The sequence below is a fragment of the Myotis myotis genome, unplaced genomic scaffold, assembly GCF_014108235.1.
Source record: "Myotis myotis isolate mMyoMyo1 unplaced genomic scaffold, mMyoMyo1.p scaffold_m19_p_18, whole genome shotgun sequence".
Lineage (NCBI taxonomy): Eukaryota > Metazoa > Chordata > Mammalia > Chiroptera > Vespertilionidae > Myotis > Myotis myotis.
This window is the reverse complement of record NW_023416322.1, coordinates 27,972,240-27,994,857: the sequence shown is the minus strand read 5'-3', so window position 1 is coordinate 27,994,857 and position 22,618 is coordinate 27,972,240. Positions and strand designations below refer to the sequence as shown.

Below are 22,618 nucleotides of genomic sequence, written 5' to 3'. Positions count from 1 at the left end.
TATTTCAGCATGGTATCATTTGAGGGTAACTAATACAAAATTAGGATTGTTAGTAAATATTAGGAGACAAGAAAGTCATGACTAGCACTGCTAGTACTCCACTTTGCTTGGGGGGGGGATAAAGGAACCAGGTGGCTAGCAAAAGAATGAGACCGCCAGCCAGGACAACTTCAAGGAGCAGGTTGGTTCCTCTCTCTGAAGACCGGGTGCCTCTCAGAGACCCACTCTCTGGCGTGTACCAGAGGTCTGTCTTCACAAGCCAAGGGCTCAGTAAGGGTCCTACTTTAGCCGACCCAGGGAAGTCACAACCTCCTACTGATGATGGTGGTGTCCATCTTTCCCCCGTTTCTAGGCAACAGAGGGATGATGCTAAGGTACTAACAGGACACCTGCTTAAAACTGAATTCTATCTCCTTACGGTTCTCACAGATCTTTAGGTAATTCCAGGAGAGCCAAGGCAGAGGCATAGAAGGCTGTTGTGGAGCCTGAAAAGCAAACGTCATTTTGAAAACATCTTCCTTATAGGGGCAGCCTCATTCGGAGGGAACGGCAGTGCAGGAAGTAGCGTGTGCCTACCCTCGTCAGGTAAGCCTGAGCGAAGGCCAAGTCCTTCTGCTCTCGGAGTGGGTCCCGCTCCAGAATGTGCTCGTCGTACAGCAGCAGCAGTTTGGAGGTGTCCTTGCTGGCTCGGGCTCGACTGCCCCTCTTATTCCGAGCTCGATGACTGCTCCGGCCCTTTCCAGAAGCTTTGATGCTCTCTCCTTAGAGGACGTGAGAAAAAGAGTGTTTCTTCATCGCTGCAACCCCTCCTCTTCCCACCCCACCCCATGCAAACCCTCTTAATGGTATGAAACAAATCAGGAGAAAAGCTGCTGGGAAAACGGCATGAGAGGCATGTCTGTCTCTGACAGGTCAGGTCTATGCAGAGTCAGCAGTCTAAGAGTGAGTATGGCCTATGTCGAGCTCTCAAGGGACTATGTCTTGGTGAGGAATAAGCAGTGCTTTCTGAAATAAACAGTTTTAGCCTCATGCATGAAAGATGAATGAAGAACCAGTATAGCCTGGCTAGTGTGGCTCAATAGATTGAGCATCCTCCCGTGAACCAAGAGATCCTGGATTCAATTCTCAGTTAGGGCACATACTCGATCCCCAGTAGGGTGCGGGCAGGAGGCAGCCGATCGATGTGTCTCTCTCATACATGTTTCTATTTCTCTCTCCCTCTCCTTTCCTCTCTAAAAATCAATAAAAACATATTTTTTTAAAAAAGAACCAGTATAAAAATTTAGATAAACCTGATACAAATCTAACAGCTGATGGGAATAAAATTTTAAATTTCTGAGCATCTCATCTGTAAAGGTACCAAGTTAAACTTCCGTTTTGGGGAAGGGAAGATGCAGGGGTGACCCAGAGGAGTTTTTCTGAAGTCGACACCTGGCTTACAAGCGAGCCACTCTGCACACGTCTTTAGACAGTGAGGCCAACTGAGACCTGCCCCTCATACAGGCTTGCCAAACTCACCTGCTGGGGTCCTGCTGGTCTCTTCTGGAGCAGTCTGGGGTGAGGCAAAGGTAGTGGGAGGTTTCTCAGCCAGGTCTCCTATGGCTTCATCTGTCATTCCCTCCTCTTTCTGCAGGCTTTCCATTCCTTCTGCTTCTGCTTCCTCCTCCTCCTCCTCTTCAGGCTCAGAGTTCTCTTCCTGAGAGTTCTCTTCCTCAGACTCACCCTCCTGACTCATGCGCCTTTCAGATGCGAGCCAAGTCAGTTTCTCCATTGTTTCCTGCAACCCTCACCCCCCAAAGAGTGTTCATAAGGGCTGGTAATGGCTCATCAAGTGCCAACTGCAGTTTTTCAAGAGGAACTGAGGTTAATCAATCAGAGTGTGTGTGTGCGCGCGCGCATATATGGCAGGGGGGACCTGTGGGGGTCACCACAGAGGTTACCACAATTATCAGAGCCTGGTTCTCTGAGTTATGGAGTCATAGGTGTAGCTGGGATTGCTGCCTGACACCTGACTGGGGGAGGGGATGGGGGAGAGGTCCCCTCTACCCTGAAGACAGTTTTCCTTTGCCACAGTCCACACTTATGATCTATTTTTCAGGCATTTAAATTGTGCTTAGGTAATTCAACAAAACATTTAAATGTGTTTAAGTCAAATATAATGAGTCAAATTTCACCCTTTCCCTCTCCTCACTGCAAACCCAAAATTTTATTTCAAAAGGCAAATAAAAATGATTTTAGAAATATCTATAGTGCAGCAACCAAGGTAACCTACTGATATTACTGAGTCCACAAAATATTTGCGAATACTTCCCATCTCTCACCTGGAGTTCTGGGACAGAGAGCACAGATTCCTCAGAAGCTGAGGACATCTCATCTTCCTCATCTTGGGTAAGGTCATCAAAGTCCTCTTCCTCCTCTTCCTCTGGCCCATCCTTCTCTCCTCCAGTTTCTGGCCTCGCTGGGGTCCCTGCTAACTGACCATCAATGCTGAGTACGTCTTCAGGTTTCCCGGGGAGGCTGCTCAGCACCGTTTCAGGGTCAATGGAGGATGAAGCATTCTTTGGCGATTCTTTGCTCACATTTCCTGAGTTTCCTCCATCAGGAGGCTCTTGAGAAGCTGAAGGGGTTTTAGGTAGTTGGTTCCTCTCCTCCTCCTTTTGTAAGACTGTCTGTTTCTTCGCTTCTCTTGCACCACTTGACTCCTCACTTGGGAAGCCAGTGTCCAATTCCACAGGGTACTCTTCTTTGATGTCATCATAAATGGTGTGCTTCGGGGATGCCCGGGGGACTTCCTCCCCAGGATCTTTAGGTTCCATCTTGACAATTTCCTCTACATTTTCAGGAGGAGAGCTTAGAGATTCTTGGAAGCCCTGAGGCAGTGGTTCCACAACTTGCCTCCCCTCCTCTGTTTTCACAACAGTCCAGATATAGGCACTGTTTTCTGACAAGTCTTCCTGGCACACTCCATCTGATGGTAGAGGTCCTGGGCTGTGCTCCTTTTTGGGGAAGACAGGGGCACAGAGAGGAGATAGGTCCTGGGGTTCTAATTTGGGTACCAGGCCTGGAAAGGCATTTTTCCCTTCATCCAAAGGACAACCAACATCCATATTCACTTGGGCCTTCTCTTCAGAGGTGGACTGTACAGGAAGATTCATAGAGTTGCCAGAAACAATTAAGGGTGGGATGGAGGAGGCTACAAGGGGCTGGTTCAATGGACATGGGAAGGAAGTAGGGTTAACCAAGAGTGTGGTGATGGGAAGGGTCTGAGAACTCTGGGCCACAGTCGCATTGACAGGCTGGATCATGTTGCAGCCACTGCCAAGGCTCACAACCTTCACAGTGGTGGCAGGAACAGTGAAGATAACAGGTGCAGAATTGATGAGGGGGACAGACTTCAGACAGAGAGAGGCCTTGGTCCCCTTTTTCTTTGGGCCTCTCCGTTTCACATATGGCTTTCGGAACTTAGAAGGGGCAAGTGAGGGCAGCATTATCTTGGGCACAGGAGCAGAGGAGAACAAGGTCTGGGGCTCAGACAGAGGGAAGCTGGTCCTGGCCTCGGGGGGTATAGTAGGCAATACTGTTGAGGACTCAAAACTATCACCTCCAGTGACCCTCAGTTGAGGGACAGCTGGCACCGTCTGTAAGACGGTGGCTGGCTGGATCGTTTGAGGAATCCGGACCACCATTTTGCTTGGAGGGGCTTCTGACTGAGTTGACCTAAGCGGTATTTTCCCAGAATTGGAGGTAGGCTGGAGAGAGGGGCTGGGTCTGATAAGGAGGGGCTTCAAGGTTGATGACCGCTTCTGTCTCCAGCCCTTCCTGGAAAAACAGTTGGCAACTGGCTTCAGTTTCAGGACTACACCCTTAGGCAGTAGCAGTGGGTACCGAGTCTCACTCTCCAACTCCAAGCTGGTTTTTCCTACATCTGGGTCTGGCTTGATCTCAGTGGTGCCAGTCACATTTCCTGCCTCTCTGGCACCATCAGCTATGTGCTGCATTTCCTCCTGGATGGATGGCAGACTGGCCTATTGGGAACAAAAACACTCTGATCTAGCATATGTCAGAATTTGGTAAAAAATAAAATAGGGTTTTCTAGATTTTAGGAACTTTGTCAGGACAGTCTCAAGGTAATCTTTTCAAGAAGGATTTTTCTGCACAATACAAAATTTCTACGAAGACTACATTCCTATTGCATACTCTAGAAACTCTTCTCTGAGTTTCCTATAGGAAACTATCATTTTACCCACCTGGGGGGAGGGGAGAGGAAGAAGAGAAGGACGAATGAGGAAGATTTCTTAAATCCTGGTTCTACAACTAAAGCATTAGAGGTGTAAAGTGGAACTGATGTTTCTGCCAGGTCTTTAGTGGCCTGCTGCCCCTGGTCCTGGAAGAGGAGGGCTTACCTTTAACCAGAATGGAAGCCGGTGTTCTTCCCTCTCTACAGGTGGCTTCCCCTGATGTGGCTGGATCTCTTCACAGCACTTCCCGAAGACGGGCAGCTGTTTGGTCTTCTTGTAAAACTGAGCATGAAGAAATGAAGCCTGAGTTGTATTTCTTTCAGAAACATTGCCCTCTGTCAGGGTGAGGAGTGGGGTGGGCAGTGGTTTGACTGACACAAACATACACACATACACATACATACACACACACACACACACACACACACACACACACACACACACAGGTACACATCCATATATACATCTATATAAACAGCATGTGCTGAATACTTCTGCATTTAAAATTAAACTAATCTCTAATTAATAAAGATTTTATAATTATTCAATGTCTTTTAACTGATCATCTCTATTCAGCTCACCAGGAAGGGGAAAGTTTAGGTCACTGAGAAAAGGAAGCAGATGGTCAGAGAAATCTTATTTAAAATTTGCTCCTACACAACATCTGCCTTAACCCTCATCCTAGACATATAGAAGCTTCTCTTTTTTTTTAAGCAAATAATGGCGAAAGAACATTAGAAGGGAAGGGAAAGAACAGAAAGACTGAGACAGTGAGGTTTTAAGCATAAATGAAGATGGAAATTGAACTTACAATGACAATAAGCACCCATTCATTCACATTTGCAGAATGCCTTCTATGTGCTGGGTCCTGGGCTACTAGCTAAGCATACAAAATAAGAGAAGCAATTCCTGCTCTCAAGGAGCTTACAGATTAGTGGGAGAAACAGTCAAGTAGACCAATAAAGACATTCTGTGTAAAAAAGTACAAAGATGTACTGTTATACAAAAAATGACACATAACTTCAAACTTGAACAGTATTTTTCTGGAGCAGGTGCACCTGGCATAGATGAATCTTAATGGAACGGAGTTTGCTACATGAGGCCGGGGAGGGCAGAGTATACTTTACGTTCAAATCATGAACATGTTTAAGGAACCACAAAGAGAAAACTACTGCAGTAAACTAAGTGTAACAAAGTCCTGAACAAAGGCAGTGGGCAACTGAGCAGGAAATAAAGTAAGAAAACTGAGGATGTGATGACTGGTAGACATGGTAGCAATCACGCAGGAAGAACTGAGAACACTGCCCAGGTTTATGGACTGAGACATTAATGTCATACACATACACACAGACCACAGGGGGGTAAGCTGGGGAGGAGAGTTTGCTGTTATTGGTGTTGACAGTGGCACAACTGGAGGGTACAGAGGGAGAGACAGAAGTTCTATTTGAGGAGTCAGTGAGGAGGGAGGCAACCAAGTTAAGAATTACTTTAAGCAGTTGGCTACACTAAGTCAGAGCTCAGGAGAGAACTGGACCAAAGACGCAAATTTGAAAATCATGAGACCATTAATCCAATTTACTGTGGAACACTAATATTTAAGGACAGAGCAGGAGAAGAGTTCATGAAGGAGCAGCCTGCGGTAAGAGTCCTGGTATCACAGAGCATAAGAGAATGGGGAGTTTAAGGAAGGAATGAGTGAACAGCACTACAAAGTTTGGGAGGAGAAGAAGAGGAAAGTATCTACCGGACAGCCAACTGGGAGATAATTCAAAATCTTTGCGGGGATAATATCCACACATTCATAGGTTAAAGGGTTAAGGAGAAACCTACTGTTAAAACCATTTAAACCATCCACTTGTCTTTGTTCCCTTTTAAAACCCCATGCAGCCAAAACCGGTTTGGCTCAGTGGATAGAGCGTCGGCCTGCGGACTGAAAGGTCCCAGGTTCGATTCCGGTCAAGGGCATGTACCTGGGTTGCGGGCACATCCCCAGTAGGAGATGTGCAGGAGGCAGCTGATCGATGTTTCTCTCTCATCGATGTTTCTAACTCTCTATCTCTCTCCTTTCCTCTCTGTAAAAAATCAATAAAATATATTTAAAAAAAAAAAAATAAAAAAAAAAAAATAAAAAAAAAAAAAAATAAAACCCCATGCAAACAACAGAAAGGAATTTCTTACAGGTAAAAGCCTACAAGGAGAGAGAGAATGAGAAAATAACAGCAAAATTTTCAAGGCTAAAAATCAGATGGAGCCCTGGCTGGTTTGGCTCAGTGGATAGAGTCAGGCCCCAGACTGAAGGGTCTTGGGTTTGATTCTGGTCATGGGCACATACCTCGGTTGCAGGCTCGATCCCTGGCCCGGGGACTATATGGGAAGCAACCAACCGATGTGTCTTGTTCACATCCATGTTTCTCTCTTTCTGTCTCTCTCCTTTCCTTCCACTCTCAAATAAAAATCAATGGGAAAAATATCCTCAGGTGAGGATTAACAACAACAAAAGCAGATGGATGAATACTGAAACACACGAGTTTCCAAACTAAGACACAGGAACATGAAGCAAACCAAATCACATGTGGAGGAGAGTTCACAGCCAACAAAATTTATGTCAGAGTCTAGCAAAAGGATAAGACACCACCTACTTCTTGAACTGGAGGAAAAGCTGCAACTCAAATTAGGTAAAGATGAAGAGGACAGATTAAATCTGTTGAAGAGGCAGTCGAACCCCCATCCCCTCCCCCATGGTGTGTAGTCAGGTGAAAGCCTCCCCTGCCCTGGCAGGAGGATTTCTGGAAACGATGATCTCTGGACCAAGCCATTGGGCATAACTGAGGGCTGGAGTACTATGCTTAACAAATACAGGAAAAAAAAAAAAAAACAAATACAGAAATTCCAGCCTTCTTCCTCTCCTGCTTGCCCACTGTCGCTCTGCCATTCACTATTTTAAAGTATTTAATGAAACTAGACCCAAACTAAGGAATATTATTATGAAATTTCAAAACAGTAAAGAAGAGGAAATATCTCACATCTGCACCTATCTCTTCTTTTGGTTGTGAATTCTTTCACAGCCTGAGTCACCAGCCAAAGCCCTAACAAGTCCCCAGGTAGAGCCTGCAGGAAACACTTACTTTGAAGATATTGTCAGGAGCTCTGTTCATGCTGCGGTTCTTGATTCTCACTGTCAGTTGGTGGGCAGTTTTGCAAGTTAGAAGGTACTTGCTGATTAGAGGTTTAGGAAACTCAGTCCCTTCAAAGTGCTTTAGTCCTAAAACTAACAAACTGAGAAAGGAACAATGTCAAAAAATCTCACTTTACAATCCATTCTTCTAAAAAGGCTCTCCGGACTAACTCCACATTTTACAATCCACTTTTTCTCCATCTAATTCTTGTATAAGTTCGTGGCTACTCAACAAAAAAATTCAGATATTTACTGAGTGCTAATAAGTACAATGAGTAAGAGACTCAATCAGAAGTTCACAACCGGGTGGGAAGAGGAAAACCTAAGCGTAAATCACTAATGAATGTCAGAACATGGGAGTTTCCATACTTTGTATTCCTTTGAACTTTGTATTCAAAGGAAGGAGGATGGCTGTAATAAAACAAATATAAAAAAACAATGGGCACCATGCTAAGTATATGAAATCAACACGAACACTACCCCCCATCCTAACATAATTTATTATGGTTACCTGTGTACATATTTACTGATGGCACTACACATCAAGAGCCATAAAAATATTCCTAGCCTTTATCGAATAATCTCACTCTTGGGAATTTACCGAAAGGAATGAACAACAAAGATTTTCAAAAGCTCTACGGACAGCCCAGCCAACGTGGCTCAGCTGGCTAAGTGTTGTCCTGTGCGCAGAAAGGCTGCCAGTTCAGTTCAGGTCAGGGCACATACCCGGGTTGAGTTTGATCCCTGGTTGGGGCAGGTACAGAAGGCAACTGGCAACCGATTGATGTTTCTCTCTCACACAGATTCGTGTGTGTTCTCTCTCTCCCCCTCTTCCTCTCTCTAAGCATGTCCTCAGGTGAGCTTTAAAAAAAAAAAAGGCTCTATGTGTACAAAGATCTTTGGTGAAGCCTCACTCACAACTGCAAAACAGCAGAAGGGGGAAAAGTAGCAAATAAAAGAAATATCACAGGGCCATTAAATATTGCTTTAAAGGACAATATACAGAAACAATAAAAAAGAACAATGTTGCCCTAACCGGTTTGGCTCAGTGGACAGAGCATCGGCCTGCGGACTGAAAGGTCCCAGGTTCGATTCCAGTCAAGGGTATGTACCTTGGTTGTGGGCACATCCCTGGTAGGAGGTGTGCAGGAGGCAGCTGACCAATGTTTCTCTTGCACTGATGTTTCTAACTCTCTATCCCTCTCCCTTCCTCTCTGTAAAAAATCAATAAAATAAAAAATAAAAAAAGACCTTATACTGGAATATTAAAAAACAAAAAAGAACAAAAAAAAACCAATGTTACAGCAAATAGAAAAACAATTTCAAAAAGATGTTAGGTTAGCCTTGGCCAATGTTCTCAGTGGTTAGAGTGTTGAGTGTTGGCCTACACACCTAAGGGTCGTGGGTTCAATTCCTGGTCAAGGGCACGTACCTGGATTGCAGATGTGATCCCCGGCCCCCCGTTGGGGCTCATATGGGAGGCAACCAATCAATGTGTCTCTCTCACAGCAATGTTTCTCTTTCTCCCCCTCCCTGCCTCCCTTCCAATCTCTAGAAATCAATGGAAAAAATATCCTTGGATGAGGATTAACAAAACAACAACAACAAAAAGACATTAAGTTAAAAAAAAGGCAGAAAGTATATGTATTTAAGTGGCCAAGAATTACCAGGTATATAAGAAAGGCAAGAGAAAAATCACTATCTTGGGGTGGTTAGAATAGGGGATAAAAATTCTTTTCCTTTGCTAAGTTTCCCCTAGTAGTACATATTACAAGATTGTTTTTTACAATCAATAAAAGACAAAACATAATTTAAAATGTTTGGAAAATGTGCATGTCATCCCCCAAAAAGAACAGTATTTGGCAATGCTGAAATAAGCACATATTACAGAACCTTATACATAACAATCAACACTGCTTTTCTTTGTCTTTTGTGTCCGTATCTTATACAGGTCTTATTTCCCTAAGCTCCCTAAGAAAAAAGAACTAGACCTTCTCTTCAGGATATTCTGTGCTCACCGCTCCACAATAAACCCTTACTTGTCCTCAGCCTTGGTGAATGAATTCTTATCCTGAGGATTCTTTGCCTTCAGGGAACACACTGGAAGTAGCTCTGGATACATGAAAACCTTGCTTGTGGCCAGGATCCAAGCCACTTGCTTTGGTAAACAGGGAAATTTACAGGCTGTAAGAAAAAAAAGAAAAGAAAAAAAAACCAATAAATTAAATTCTAGAACAAAGAGGACTTCATAGAAGTTTCTGATTGCATTTTTCCATTTAGATAGAGCTGTCCCTACCTAACTTAATCCCTTCAAAATCCACACAACTCTCCCCACAAAAGTTTCCACAACTTTCTGAGCCTAACATACACCTCATGGGAATCCCATTCAATGTTACTAAGAGTTGATTTTCTTATTCTTTCCTATGTGGAACACTTAACACACTAAGTAACATAAATACTTAGAAAATACCTACTAATACCTGGCACACTGTGTATGCTAAAAATATTTTTACCTCCTTCCCCCTTAAAATCCTTGAAAGATAAATGACCTTCAACAATACTTTCTTTCTTCCAGAATAAGATTTCAACTTCTTAAATGTCCCTCACAAATCTGGTATTCCAAATTCCAAATTTTATTTTATTTCATTCTTACTTAACTTTCATTAAGTTTCTCCCAGATTCCTCTTGAGGTTGGAAATTAAAAAGAAAAAACAACATAAGGGGAATAAGATGACACAGTCCCATTCATTTCTGTCTTGCTGTCCATCTCTCAATTCCAGGCATTTTTCTGCCTTTCCAGAGGTAAGAACTACTATAGCCATACTTCTCCTTCCATAAGTGTTTTTATATCACCAGAAAAAAAAGCACAGGACACTATATCTATTAGTCATTACTGTAGTTTGGTGTTAAATTAAGTTTTCAGTACCAACATATAGCTAATAAAGTAGTTTGAGATCAGTGTCCATGACCTAATGAACTTAAATTCAACTATATTCAATTTAACTATAAGAGTCATGGATTTAAAATCAAATCCAAAGACAAACCTAAATCCAGACCAAACCACGACTAATTTGCTAAACCAGGAAATAAATCAAAAGCAAATATTAATAGAGTATATGGTGCTGCTTCTTTCTGATGAGATACCAAATGGTGGATGACACTGGTGCTACAGGAGGGCCCGGAGGACCCAGGGGCCCCGTAATGGAAGGCTGCAGCTGCTTCCCAGGAGGGTTTGGCAGCGGCATCTGGGGCCAAGGTCAAGGCTGAGGGGGGCCGGGGCCAGAGCCTCGGCCGTGGAGCTCTCAGAGGCAAGGCCGAGGACAAGGAGTCCTTCCAGTCACCAAGCTGGGCTGCCTGGTTAAGGACATGAAGACCAAGTCCCTGGATGAGATCTAGCTCTTCTCCCTGCCCATCAAGGAATCTGAGATTATTGACTTTTTCCTGGGGGCATTCCACAAGGAGGAGGTTTTGGAGATTATGCCTGTGTGAAGGCAGACACGTGCTGGCCAGAGGTCCTGGCTCGAGGTATTTGTTGCCACAATAGACACGTTGGTCTGGGTGTTAAGTACTCAAACAAAATAGCCACTGTCCCCTACCCGTCTTGACAGTTTTACGAGGACTCCAATCAATGCTGACATGTGTGTTGAAATCTTCAATGAGCTTCATGGCTCCAGTCAGGTTACAGGGCTGGAACAAGGTCTGAAACTTAGGGTTGAACTGATGGTGAAGAGCGATGGAGCTTTGAGCAAAGGTTCCCAGCTCTTCCTGGGAAAACAGGGCACAAAGGAGATTTAAATGCCAGGCCATTATTATCAATAGCCCTTAGCCTCTGTGCGAAAAACTGTCCTTCCTATTACAGGATAAAAACAGGTAAAAATATCATCCTAAACTCTTTCACAATCAACATTACCTCTTTAAGACTGCAAGTCAGAGCAATACTCTTAAGAAAACTGAATACACTCTCTGCCCTTTCATGAAGATCAGTGATTTATGTTCTTTCAGCAAAGATAGGAAGACATAGGAATAGCTACCCAAACATGCAGGAGAGAAGAAGAAATATAGATTATGGTGGGTGAATATCTGTGAGAAATGACTTGCCAAGGTAACTGTATCCTCAATCTTTAGAGTTAGGGATATTTGGAAACTTACAAGAAATATCCTGGTAGTACTGGCCTCTGAGTTGAGATTGGGGTTGGAGGTGGAGAGAAGGTGAATTTGCGTCAAGAGCTGAACATGCTGGGGAGGGAAAGAAAACAATAGAGACGTGTTATGATGCCATTTCCGGAACCCAGAAGATCTGGTCAAGATATTTGCAACTTTATTATACATCTTTTGCTTTCTCGATAGTCTACAAGTACAACATTAGTATGAATTTTACAAATATGTTCCCCTTGAACAAAATGATAGAATCAGAGAAGTTTAACCTCAAACCAGAGAAACTGAGATTAGAAAGAAGAAAAAACTATTCTGGCCCCAAGGCTGTCAAATTCAGAATGGATTACTCAGGATTCTTTGAAATCTGTCATTCTGAATATTATCAACATACTTACATGCATTCTTGCCTGAGCCATGATGACTCATGAACATAAGTTCTCAGGGCCTAGCTGTGTGAAGACCTGTGGTCCTCTGGTTTCACAGGGTGTCAAGACACCTATTCTGACTTTCACAGAGCTGCTAATTTTGGCTCCAGGTCAAGCCATGGGATGATCCAATAGTAACGTTACCAAGAAGAGTCTTACCTGCTGCATCTGCTGCTGGAGTCTCTTCCTCTGGGCTGGGTCTAGAATCAGAGTCTGAGGAACTTTCTCGGTCTGGGGCTTAACCCTTTCTACTTCCTGCTGCTGTTTGGCTGAAGCTTTCCTCAACTTCAGCTGCTCAAGGAGCTCCTTCATTGTACGATGCTGCTCATTTAGCAAGTTGGCCAGTGGTTCCTCAAACCTACCCCCAACAGGGAGACAACTGAATGTGAACAATTCCCTAGGTCCACAACACATTCAGTTCCTGCTAATAGTGGTCTAAGAGAATCTGCATAAATTCTATCTACTAATAATTCCTAAATCCCACTTTAGCCAATAAGCAAAACTCCTAGTCTATCCAAATCTTTTCCCAAAGTTGTTAACATAGATTCAAATAAGATGGTTCTGAATTGTACCACATCCCCATTTTTTTACAATCAGTCCTCTAAGTAATCCTATATAATAAAAGCCTAATATGCTAAGTGTCTGACCATTCAACTAGTCACTATGACACGCACTGACCACCAGGGGACAGACCCTCCAACCAGTAGGTTAGTTTGCTGCTGGGATCCGGCCAATTGGGACTGGGCGAAAAGGGCCTGACACACCCTGGACAAATCCGTGCCCTGGGCCAGTTTCGGCCCAATCCCTGCAGGTCAGGCCAAGGGACCCCACTGGTACACAAATCTGTGCACTGGGCCTCTAGTATACAAATAAAAGGGAAGGAGCAGAGAAACATCAGGATAACAAAGCAGTCAAGGAGCAAATGGAAACTTATCATTCCAATATCATACTGATATGCACATTAATCTGGAACTTGTTCTTAACAATTATATAAAATCTCCTCAAAGTACAGCATAAATTCTCTAATTTACCCATTACTCCAATCCCTGATCTAGCTTCTCCCATTCCGCTCTTGTTCTGGCACTGCTTTTGTTTCTTAAAAATTCAAAGACCTTCAGGCATGAAGCAACAAGGAATATACTAAAATACATGGCAGTTTAACTGACCTAGTGAATATGGCTCGCCACACCCTGGTAACTCCCTGAAACCCCATCCAGGTGAGACAAAGGGCTGCTAGAAAACCAGGTGTCCTCAAAAATCGCCTGCCGACAGACTCACTCGCTTACAAATACTCACTTTAAGCTGAAGCGCAGAGACAGCAGCTCAAAAGGCGCCAGAGATATATCAAGAACAAATTGAATTGTATGGCTTCATGGCAAGCGCACCATTATCCCTGTGTTGAGCCCTCCCTGCACACAGCTGGAGGATGCAGGCAGGTGCCAAATCTGAATCTACATTTACCTGATGAACACCATTAGCACCAGCAGGTGACACCGAGACCCCGCTCCACCCAACTCGCACACTGTCAGTAACACCTCCATAAAGCTCAAAGGGGAAATCCTGAGATCCTTGTTATAGTTTCATTATGGTATTTATTGTAATGGAGTACGACTAGTATTTCTAGCTTTTACACATTGGTTAGTATACTTTGTTGTCTTCACTAAATTTTAAGTTCCCTTAAAGACTACCTTTCAAATGGATCCCAGGCTCTCTAGTTAGGTAATGCTGTTCGGTTCAAACACAGGACTAATTAGAAGCTGTGGATCTCTAAGTTTTGCTTTATTCCACCCATGGAATAAGCCCCATCCTGACTTCTGTTTCTACTCAGAATGAGTAACAATAGTGTACAGATAGATTATGCAAACCCATCGCCAAAATAGGGAAAAATATGAAAGCCTCTGCTTTCTGGGTGGAGCAACAGAAGTGCTAACTTTATATGAAGAGGGCAGTACATATATTTCAGACCTTAGGGCATTATTACAGGTGCTTCATGGTTTGCTCAATTAATGCCTAGGTAATTAACAAACATTCATTAACATTTACTAGATGTTAACGGCAAATGAAGTGAACAAAAGGGACATGATGGCTATGACAATTTGTGGTAGTTTTTGTGGCTGGCCACACAGTCCTACATACCTCTCCAGCACCACTCACCTGGAGAAGTTGCCATGGATGCCAGCTACTGTTTTTTCTCCCTTCCCAAACAGATGCAGCATGGTCTATAGCTGCACTGCCCCATCATAAGGAGACTTATTCACCTGACAGCTAACACCCGCCGAGGGCTGGGGAATTAACTGAAATTGCTGAAAACCTTTTCAGAAGACATTTTTTCTCTATTCTGTTTCAAAGTCTTTGACAGGCCTACCGTAGGGCTTGAGGAGTATTAAAGTTAGGTCGAGGCTCAGCCACACGTTCCTCCTCCTCTGGACCATCATCTTCCATGCTGGGGAATCCCATCTCATCTTGGAACTGAGGAAAAGGAAAAGGAGCGTTTTCCTGGGGAACGAGCATGTGAAGTCACTGCAGCAGTGAGAAGGGAAATTAATCACTACAGCTTACAGGATAATGCTGGCACTCAGAAAGAGCTTGCATCAGAGTATTTTTCTCACTTGAGGACTTCCACAGCCCTGCACATGGGATGACTCCACTATTACCCTAGGGGGAAAAAATCTCTCAACTGGTCAGTCTGTACAGCTAAGGACAGAGCATGGATAACTCACAGTGATCATAACTATCTTTCACGAGACAAATTTATGAGCAAGGTAACTGTGATTTATTTTTTTTTTTTTTAATATATTTTATTGATTTTTTACAGAGAGGAAAGGAGAGAGAGTTAGAAACATCAACGAGAGAGAAACATCGATCAGCCGCCTCCTGCACATTTCCTACTGGGGATGTGCCCGCAACCCAGGTACATGCCCTTGAACGGGATCGAACCTAGGACCTTTCAGTCTGAAGGCCAACGCTCTATCCACTGAGCCAAACCGGTTTCGGCGTAACTATGTGATTTAGAATAATCTAAAACTAGTATGCAATCTTAAAGATGCACCAAATGATGGTTGGGAAGGCCTTCCAAAGTTTGCAAGTAAAGTTTACTAAGAATTATCTATAAATGGATAACCAAAGTTCGTTAGTTACCAATATTCTCCTGCCATTATATTCTCTCCTGGGTGGGCTAAAGGGGGAACTGGCTTTGTATGAATGCCATTCTGGAGGCAGGGGCCCTCGGACCAAAAAGACAGAGCTTGCTGAAGAATCCACTTTTACCATTCCGAATTCATACTCAAGGATCATTACTCACAGTTTCAAACAGTTCTTCCATCAGTCCATTCACTTCCTTTTCTGCAAGAAAACCCAAACAATATGTTGTGAGCACAAGTTAATCTCATAAGAGAGAATTCCAAGAAAACAATGTATGTTATTTTCAGCAAGGCATTTGACAAAATCATCATATATATCTAATATTCATTATTCAAAAACATTTACTGAATACCAACTATGCCTCAAGCTTGTTCTAGATACTTGGAATACATGAGCAAACTAAATAGTCTTATTCTTGTGAAGCCAGAGTAGCTCAGTGGTTGAGTTTCGACCTATGATCAAGGAGGTCACAGTTCAATTCCCGGTCAGGACATATGCCATGGTTGCTGGCTCAATTCCCAGTAGGGGACATGCAGGAGGCAGCCAATCAATGATTCTCTCTCATCATTGATGTATCTATCTCTCCCTCTTCCTTCCTCTCTGAAATAAAATATTCTTTAAAATATTTATATAAAAAAACAGTAATAATAAAAATTGTCCTGATGAGGTCTCAGGACCAATAGTGGGTGTTTAATGAATGCAATAAAAATCAATAATTTCTGCCCTGACCGGTTTGGCTCAGTGGATGGAGCATCGGCCTGCGGACTGAAGGGTCCCAGGTTCGGTTCCCGTCAAGGGCATGTACCTTGGTTGCGGGCAATATCCCCAGTGGAGGGTGTGCAGGAGGCAGCTGATTGATGTTTCTCTCTCTTTGATGTTTCTGACTCTCTATCCCTCTCCTTCCTCTCTGTAAAAAAATCAGTAAAATATATTGAAAAAAATCAGTAATTTCTGAAATATGTTTTTCATCACTGGCAATGAAGTAATTTTTCAAACAAATGACTCAAGTCAAGTGATGTGCTTTGCATGCCTCTAATCTTGTTCTCTTTATATTAAACCGGCATTTTACCAAAATGGTATTTCTAAAATCCAAATAAGTTCCTATTGATTTCCTACTTAAAACTCTTTGAGCTCTCTCTCCTTTTTGATAAATCAAAACTCAAATTCAAGGTTCTCAAATTCAAGTTCTGAACACTGATTATCCTTTTCTACCACCACTCACTCACACAACTATACCAACCACTTACTATTTTCCCAACACACTTATTATTGTTTCACAATTCTGCTGTTTATAGATGCTCTTATATTTATAATATCCTTCTCTGCCCCCATTTGCCATAAATTTCCTATTCCTCCTTCAAAACTGGGATAAAAAAAAAAACACCTCATCTTGTGAATCCTTCCCTAAGCCCTCCCACCCTAATTTCATACCATACACTAGATTATACCCTCTTTTAGGCCACTAGCATACTTTTTTTAAAAAATATATTTTATTGATTTTTTACAGAGAGGAAGGGAGAGAGATAGAGAGTTAGAAACATCGATGAGAGAGAAACATCAATCAGCTGCCTCCTGCACACCTCCTACTGGGGATGTGCCCGCAACCCAGGTACATGCCCTTGATCGGAATCGAACCTGGGACCTTTCAGTCCACAGGCCAACACTCTATCCACTGAGCCAAACTGGTTTTGGCCACTAGCATACTTTATACACAACTTATTATAGCACCTATCACTTTGTATTATAATGTTTTCTTTTTTTAAAATATATTTTTATTGATTTCAGAGAGGAAGGGAGAGGAAGACAGAGAGAGAAACATCAATGATGAGAGAGAATCACTGATTGGCTGCCTCCTGCACACCCCCTACTGGGGATCAAGTCTGCAACCCAGGTACCTGCCCCTGACTGGAATTGAACCTGGGACCCTTCAGTCTACAGGCTGATGCTCTATTCACTGAGCCAAACTGACTAGGGCTATTATAATGTTTTCTGTTTGTATCCCCTACTAAACTGTCACCTATAAGACACAGCCATGTTTTATTCATTATGGTATCCTAAGTATAATCCCTGCCAAATACTGGACTCAATACATAACTGTGGGATGTGTAAATGAACGACTGATAGGCTTTCTGAATATATACCTATATTTAAAGATTTACAGAAATAGGATAGAGGAAGCTTAAATGTCTTAGATTAAATGGAGTGCAAACTTAACCCTCAAAAATATACAAAGTGAACAAATGTAGATAGGACAGTCAAGAGCAGGACCCATAGTAAACACAGACTCACTGGTGATTCTCACTGCCCGGTCGGTGCGGAAATCCTCTGTGTCTGGTTCGTCACGGTCTTCCAGGAAATTATATTCTGGATCGTCATCATCATCCGCCTCATCTAGAAAACACAAAGTTTCAGACACTCATTCTCAACTCTCAACTCTTCTCTTTAGTGACAATGTAAGATATTCAGCACTATGACAATCTGTTCCAATAAAGTACATTTATCCTTAAGTTTTTATTTTTTTTATTTTATTTTTTTTTAAATATATTTTATTGATTTTTTACAGAGAGGAAGGGAGAGAGATAGAGAATTAGAAACATCGATGAGAGAGAAACATCGATCAGCTGCCTCCTGCACATCTCCTACTGGGGATGTGCCCACAACCCAGGTACATGCCCTTGACCGGAATCGAACCTGGGACCTTTCAGTCCGCAGGCCGACGCTCCATCCACTGAGCCAAACCGGTTTTGGCAGTCCTTAAGTTTTTAAATAATTTTTTTCCCTCTATGCCTTTGCACAGATCACTTCCTATAGCTGACTCATCTCACCTATTCTCTCCAATAAGCCAAATTTCTTCCGTCCCCCAAACAAGGCTTAAATCTGTCAAAATGCAACAAAAGCCAGAAAACTGAACATATAATTTATCTCAGTAATCTCACTTTGATTAGTGCATATCTTATGAAAATAATACTTTTGTTAAACTCATGAAGGCATTGATAGTGAAAAAAGGAATAAATCTAATTCCCCCAAATTAGGAAATGACTATAATATAAAATGCAAAGATGCAACATTCTATAAAAGTTCAATACATACATGACAAAAAACACAATATAAGAACATATAATAATCATTAAGTTTCAAAAATTATATCCCTATATTAGGACTCAAAAATAACTAAAAATACACAAATATAATAAGCATTTGTTATGTTAGGACAGAAATGTGGTTGTGTTTCTCCCTAATAATTTTCTCTATGATACCTTCCCCATTTCTCAATAAAAATTGTTTGCCCAGCAGGTGTGGCTCAGTGCTTGAGCACTGACCTATGAACCAGGAGGTTAGAAAGAAGTCACTGAACTATTGTTATATTATGGTAGTATTTTTCTGAGACTTTATTATTTTTTAAATTATTTATTTTAAAATATTTTTATTGATTTCAAAGAGGAAGGGAAAAGGAGAGATAGAAACCTCAATGATGACAGAGAATCACTGATTGGCTGCCTCCTGCACGCCCCCTACTGGGGATCAAGCCTGACAGGCATGTGCCCTCACTGGGAATCAAACCGTGACCTTCTGGTTCATAGGTTTTCGCTTAATCACTGACCCACACTGGCCGGGTCCTGGGACAACGTTAGATCAGTGACGTCCAAGAGAACTTTCTACAATGATGAAAACATTTTACATATGCACTGTACAATAACGGTAGCCGCTAGCCACGTGTAGAAATTGAGAACTTGAAATGTGGCTAGTGCAACGGAGGAACTGAGTTTTCTTTTTCCAATATCTCTTTACTGATTTCAGAGAGGAAGGGAGAGGGAGAGAGACAGAAACATCATGGATGAGACAGAATCATTGATCGGCTGCCTCCTGCACACCCCCTACTGGGGAACAAGCACCCAGCGCAGGCATGTGCCCTTGACCAGAATCAAACCTGAGACCCTTCAGTCCACAGGCTGACACTCTACGCCAGCGGTTCTCAACCTTCCTCATGCCGCGAGCCTTTAATACAGCTCCTCATGTTGTGGTGACCCCCAACCATAAAATTATTTTCGTTGCTACTTCATAACTGTAATTTTGCTACTGTTATGAATCGTAATGTAAATATCTGATATGCAGCATGTATTTTCATTGTTCACGACCCACAGGTTGAGAACCGCTGCTCTATGCACTGAGCCAAACCAGCTAAGGCAGGAACTGAATTTTTTAAAAAAATCTACCAAATGAGAAAACTAAATTCCTTACTACTGCATCGCCATTAAGCAAGAGTAGAAGATGTCTATGTATTACAATGGAAATAGATCTAACTGAATTAAGTGAAAGAAACAAAGCTTCAGAGGCAGAACAATATGTGCAGTATGATTCCTTTAGTGGAAAAAAAAATATTTGAGATAAATATGTGCTTGATTAAATACACAGGAAATATCTAGAAAGTATTAACAAAGATTGAAGAATAGAACTCTTTACTTTGTACCCTTTCACGATTTACTTTTTCATATTAAAATCTTCCATTAAAAATAAAAATATATACACATTTTTGGTCCATAATCATTGAAAAGTCTGTACTGATTAAACTTCATCTAACCTATATTCTTTACTCAATATTAATACTAATTTATAAAATATTAAGTTGCATTGTTTATACGTAGCTATTTGAATGTCAAATTTTTCATGCATTTGTGGGTTTATCTCCCCAATAACATTTCTTTAATCCTTGGAATGGAATTCTGTCTTCCTAATCTCTACAGTCCTTTCTTCATAAGTCTCTTCACAGCAGATCCTTTTCCAACACTGCTGAATAATGAAAGCACTGAAAGAACCTATAACATACGGATATTACTGTTTGCACACCCATCTGGTTTGGGTGCAAGAACTGCAATAGGCAACTTTTTTTTTTTTCTTTTTTTCTTTTTTTTAATGTATTTTATTGATTTTTTACAGAGAGGAAGAGAGAGGGATAGAGAGTTAGAAACATCGATGAGAGAGAAACATCAATCAGCTGCCTCCTGCACACCCCCTACTGGGGATGTGCCGGCAACCAAGGTACATGCCCCTGACCGGAATCGAACCTGGGACCTTTCAGTCCGCAGGCCGATGCTCTATCCACTGAGCCAAACCGGTTACGGCTGCAATAGGCAACTTCTGCCTACAACACACAAATGGGTCAGCCAATGTTCTCTGAATACCTATTTGACAAACATATTGAAAAATCAATGAAAAACATATCCTTGGGTGAAGATTAAAAAAAGAGAATATGACAACATCTGGAATCACTACAAATGAAATCAACCTCATATCTTCTAAATCTACAGAAATGTATTGTACAAAACAATTAAATTATGCCTGATTTCCACTACAGTACACTTTAAAACTCACCAATTTTAATAACATAATTTCACAGTATTAAACTAAGAACTTTTACTTATATTCTAAAGGTTATGGTAGGGATTCTTACACGACGTATGACTGTAGTCAACGTTATTTTCTGTCTCATTAATACTCCTTCCTCACTTCTGGAAACACCATCACTTCTTTTGACCAACTACATACTCCAACCACATTGTTCTATGAGGTTCTGCCAATCAGAGAACTCCATGATGAAACAGCCTTCCTATCAATCCCACGCAACACCAAGAAACTGAGCACGTGATCAAACGAAGGCAATCTGAGCTGCTCCCCTGGATTTTCCAAGTGGACCCTGTAGAAGAGAGTCCTTCTGATCTGAGGACAATGCAAGAAGTAAAGTGTGCTTATGACTATGGTACAAGCCTCACAGGATAAAACAGGTTTAACAATGGAGTTGACTGACAAAAAGAAGTAGAGATGAAGGCTATAGAGAAAGGAGGCCTTAACAGGGTCTCAACTCTACTGCAGGTTTTTCTGCCCTTTAGCAAAGTCTGGTTTCATCTGACCTTCTTGCAAGTGGGAGTTTGGATTCTTTCACTTGCATCACAAAGAACCTTAACACAACAGTCAAGTGAATCAATGCACTCCAATGGGAGGGTATATAAAATTGTGTGTGCATTTATATTTCAGGGAAGGATTCTTAGCATTCAAGAATCCCAAAGATTCTAAACCAAAAAAGGGGGGAGAGGGGAATTTACATACTAACCTATCTATATAAAACCGTAATATGCAAATCGACTGAACAGCGGAACGACCAGTCACTATGATGTGCACTGACCACCAGAGGGCAGACGCTCAATGCAGGAGCTGTCCCCAGCCCACAGGCCCCAACCGGCAGTGGTGGTGGGGTGGTGGGGGTGGGGTCGGCGAGCAGATAGCGCCAGGCCCGCCAAGGCGGGAGCGAGCAGGGGCTCACCAGTGGCCCCACAGATCAGCTCTGATGGCCGGCCAGGCCTAGGGACCCTACCTATGCACAAATCTCGTGCACCAGGCCTCTAGTCCTATATAATAAAAGGCTAATATGCAAACCGACTAAATGGCGGAATGACCAGTCACTATGACACACACTGACCACCAGGGGCAGATGCTCAATGTAGGAGCTGCCCCCTGGTGGTCAGTGCATTCCCACAGGGGGAGCGCTGCTCAGCCAGAAGCTGGGCTCAAGGCACAGGCTGGACTGAGGGACAACCCCCCCACCCCGAGTTCATGAATTTTGTGCACCGGGCATCTAGTTTAAAATAAATTGCTTGATAAATACCAAATTCAATTAACCAAAAATACCTTCTTTAAGCTTCTAACTAATGAAAATTTCACCACAGAGAAAGTAGACAGAGTAGATAGTAAATGCAAGTGAAACTACTTACCTTCATTCCCCACATCATCATTCATGAGTCCCCCAAGCCACAGCTTCCATTCCTCATCATCTGCTGTATTGGGGTCATACATGTCTGGGGTGATGTCTGGAGCTTGAAGCTCTGCCTCTAGTTGTCCCAGGGGAACATCTTTCAGAGGCCTCTTAGAGCGGGTTCGGAACGCAATGAGACTGTCATCCATTGGCTAGCCAATAGAGAAGGAAATAAAAACATGTCACTGAATGCCTAATGCTTCCAAATTCTTCAAACCTCATCATATCCTGTGTGCGTCTCTTCTTAGCTAAAACGACAAAGTCTCTTCTCTAAACAATTTGGGTTTATTATTCTTTGAGAAACTTTAAGGACAATGACATAAGTCTTAAAACCAAATTTCAAGGATATTTAAAACAGCTTACTAAGCTATAATTTATATGTCATAAAATTCACCATTAAAGACAGGCCAGAGTGGCTCAGTGTTTGAGCACTGACCTATAAACCAGGATGTCACAGTTTGATTCCCAGTGAGGGCACACACCTGGGTTGCAGGCTCAATCTCTAGTAGGGGGTGTGCAAGAGGCAGCCAATCAATGATTGTTGTTTCTCTCTCTGAAATCAATAAAAATGTATTTTTTCAAAAAAAGAGAAATGATCCTTTCATTAAAAAAAAATTCACCATTATAGGTATAAAATTGAGTGGATTTTACTATATTCACAGAATTGTGTAATCATCAA

General features: G+C 42.3%; 1 protein-coding gene across 15 annotated transcripts in view; it reads right to left on the bottom strand.

Moving 5' to 3' along the window:
- The window catches only part of GON4L (gon-4 like), a 61,485-nt gene that overhangs the window by 9,049 nt on the left and 29,818 nt on the right, over nucleotides 1-22,618 (bottom strand). For 12 of the 15 annotated variants that reach the window (XM_036344981.1, XM_036344967.1, XM_036344971.1 and 9 more), the window contains 14 exons: nucleotides 21,899-22,091; nucleotides 17,424-17,525; nucleotides 15,295-15,335; nucleotides 14,553-14,648; nucleotides 14,359-14,462; nucleotides 12,153-12,351; nucleotides 11,563-11,649; nucleotides 11,010-11,178; nucleotides 9,453-9,597; nucleotides 7,364-7,514; nucleotides 4,404-4,520; nucleotides 2,322-4,025; nucleotides 1,519-1,777; nucleotides 577-761 (listed from right to left, as the gene is read on the bottom strand). In XM_036344981.1, coding sequence (XP_036200874.1) covers nucleotides 577-761; nucleotides 1,519-1,777; nucleotides 2,322-4,025; nucleotides 4,404-4,520; nucleotides 7,364-7,514; nucleotides 9,453-9,597; nucleotides 11,010-11,178; nucleotides 11,563-11,649; nucleotides 12,153-12,351; nucleotides 14,359-14,462; nucleotides 14,553-14,648; nucleotides 15,295-15,335; nucleotides 17,424-17,525; nucleotides 21,899-22,091 — 3,552 coding nt within the window. Of the gene's footprint in view, nucleotides 1-576; nucleotides 762-1,518; nucleotides 1,778-2,321; nucleotides 4,026-4,403; nucleotides 4,521-7,363; nucleotides 7,515-9,452; nucleotides 9,598-11,009; nucleotides 11,179-11,562; nucleotides 11,650-12,152; nucleotides 12,352-14,358; nucleotides 14,463-14,552; nucleotides 14,649-15,294; nucleotides 15,336-17,423; nucleotides 17,526-20,583; nucleotides 20,766-21,898; nucleotides 22,092-22,618 lie in introns of those variants that run through there. The other 3 variants (XM_036344972.1, XM_036344973.1, XM_036344982.1) reach the window with 2 other exon arrangements.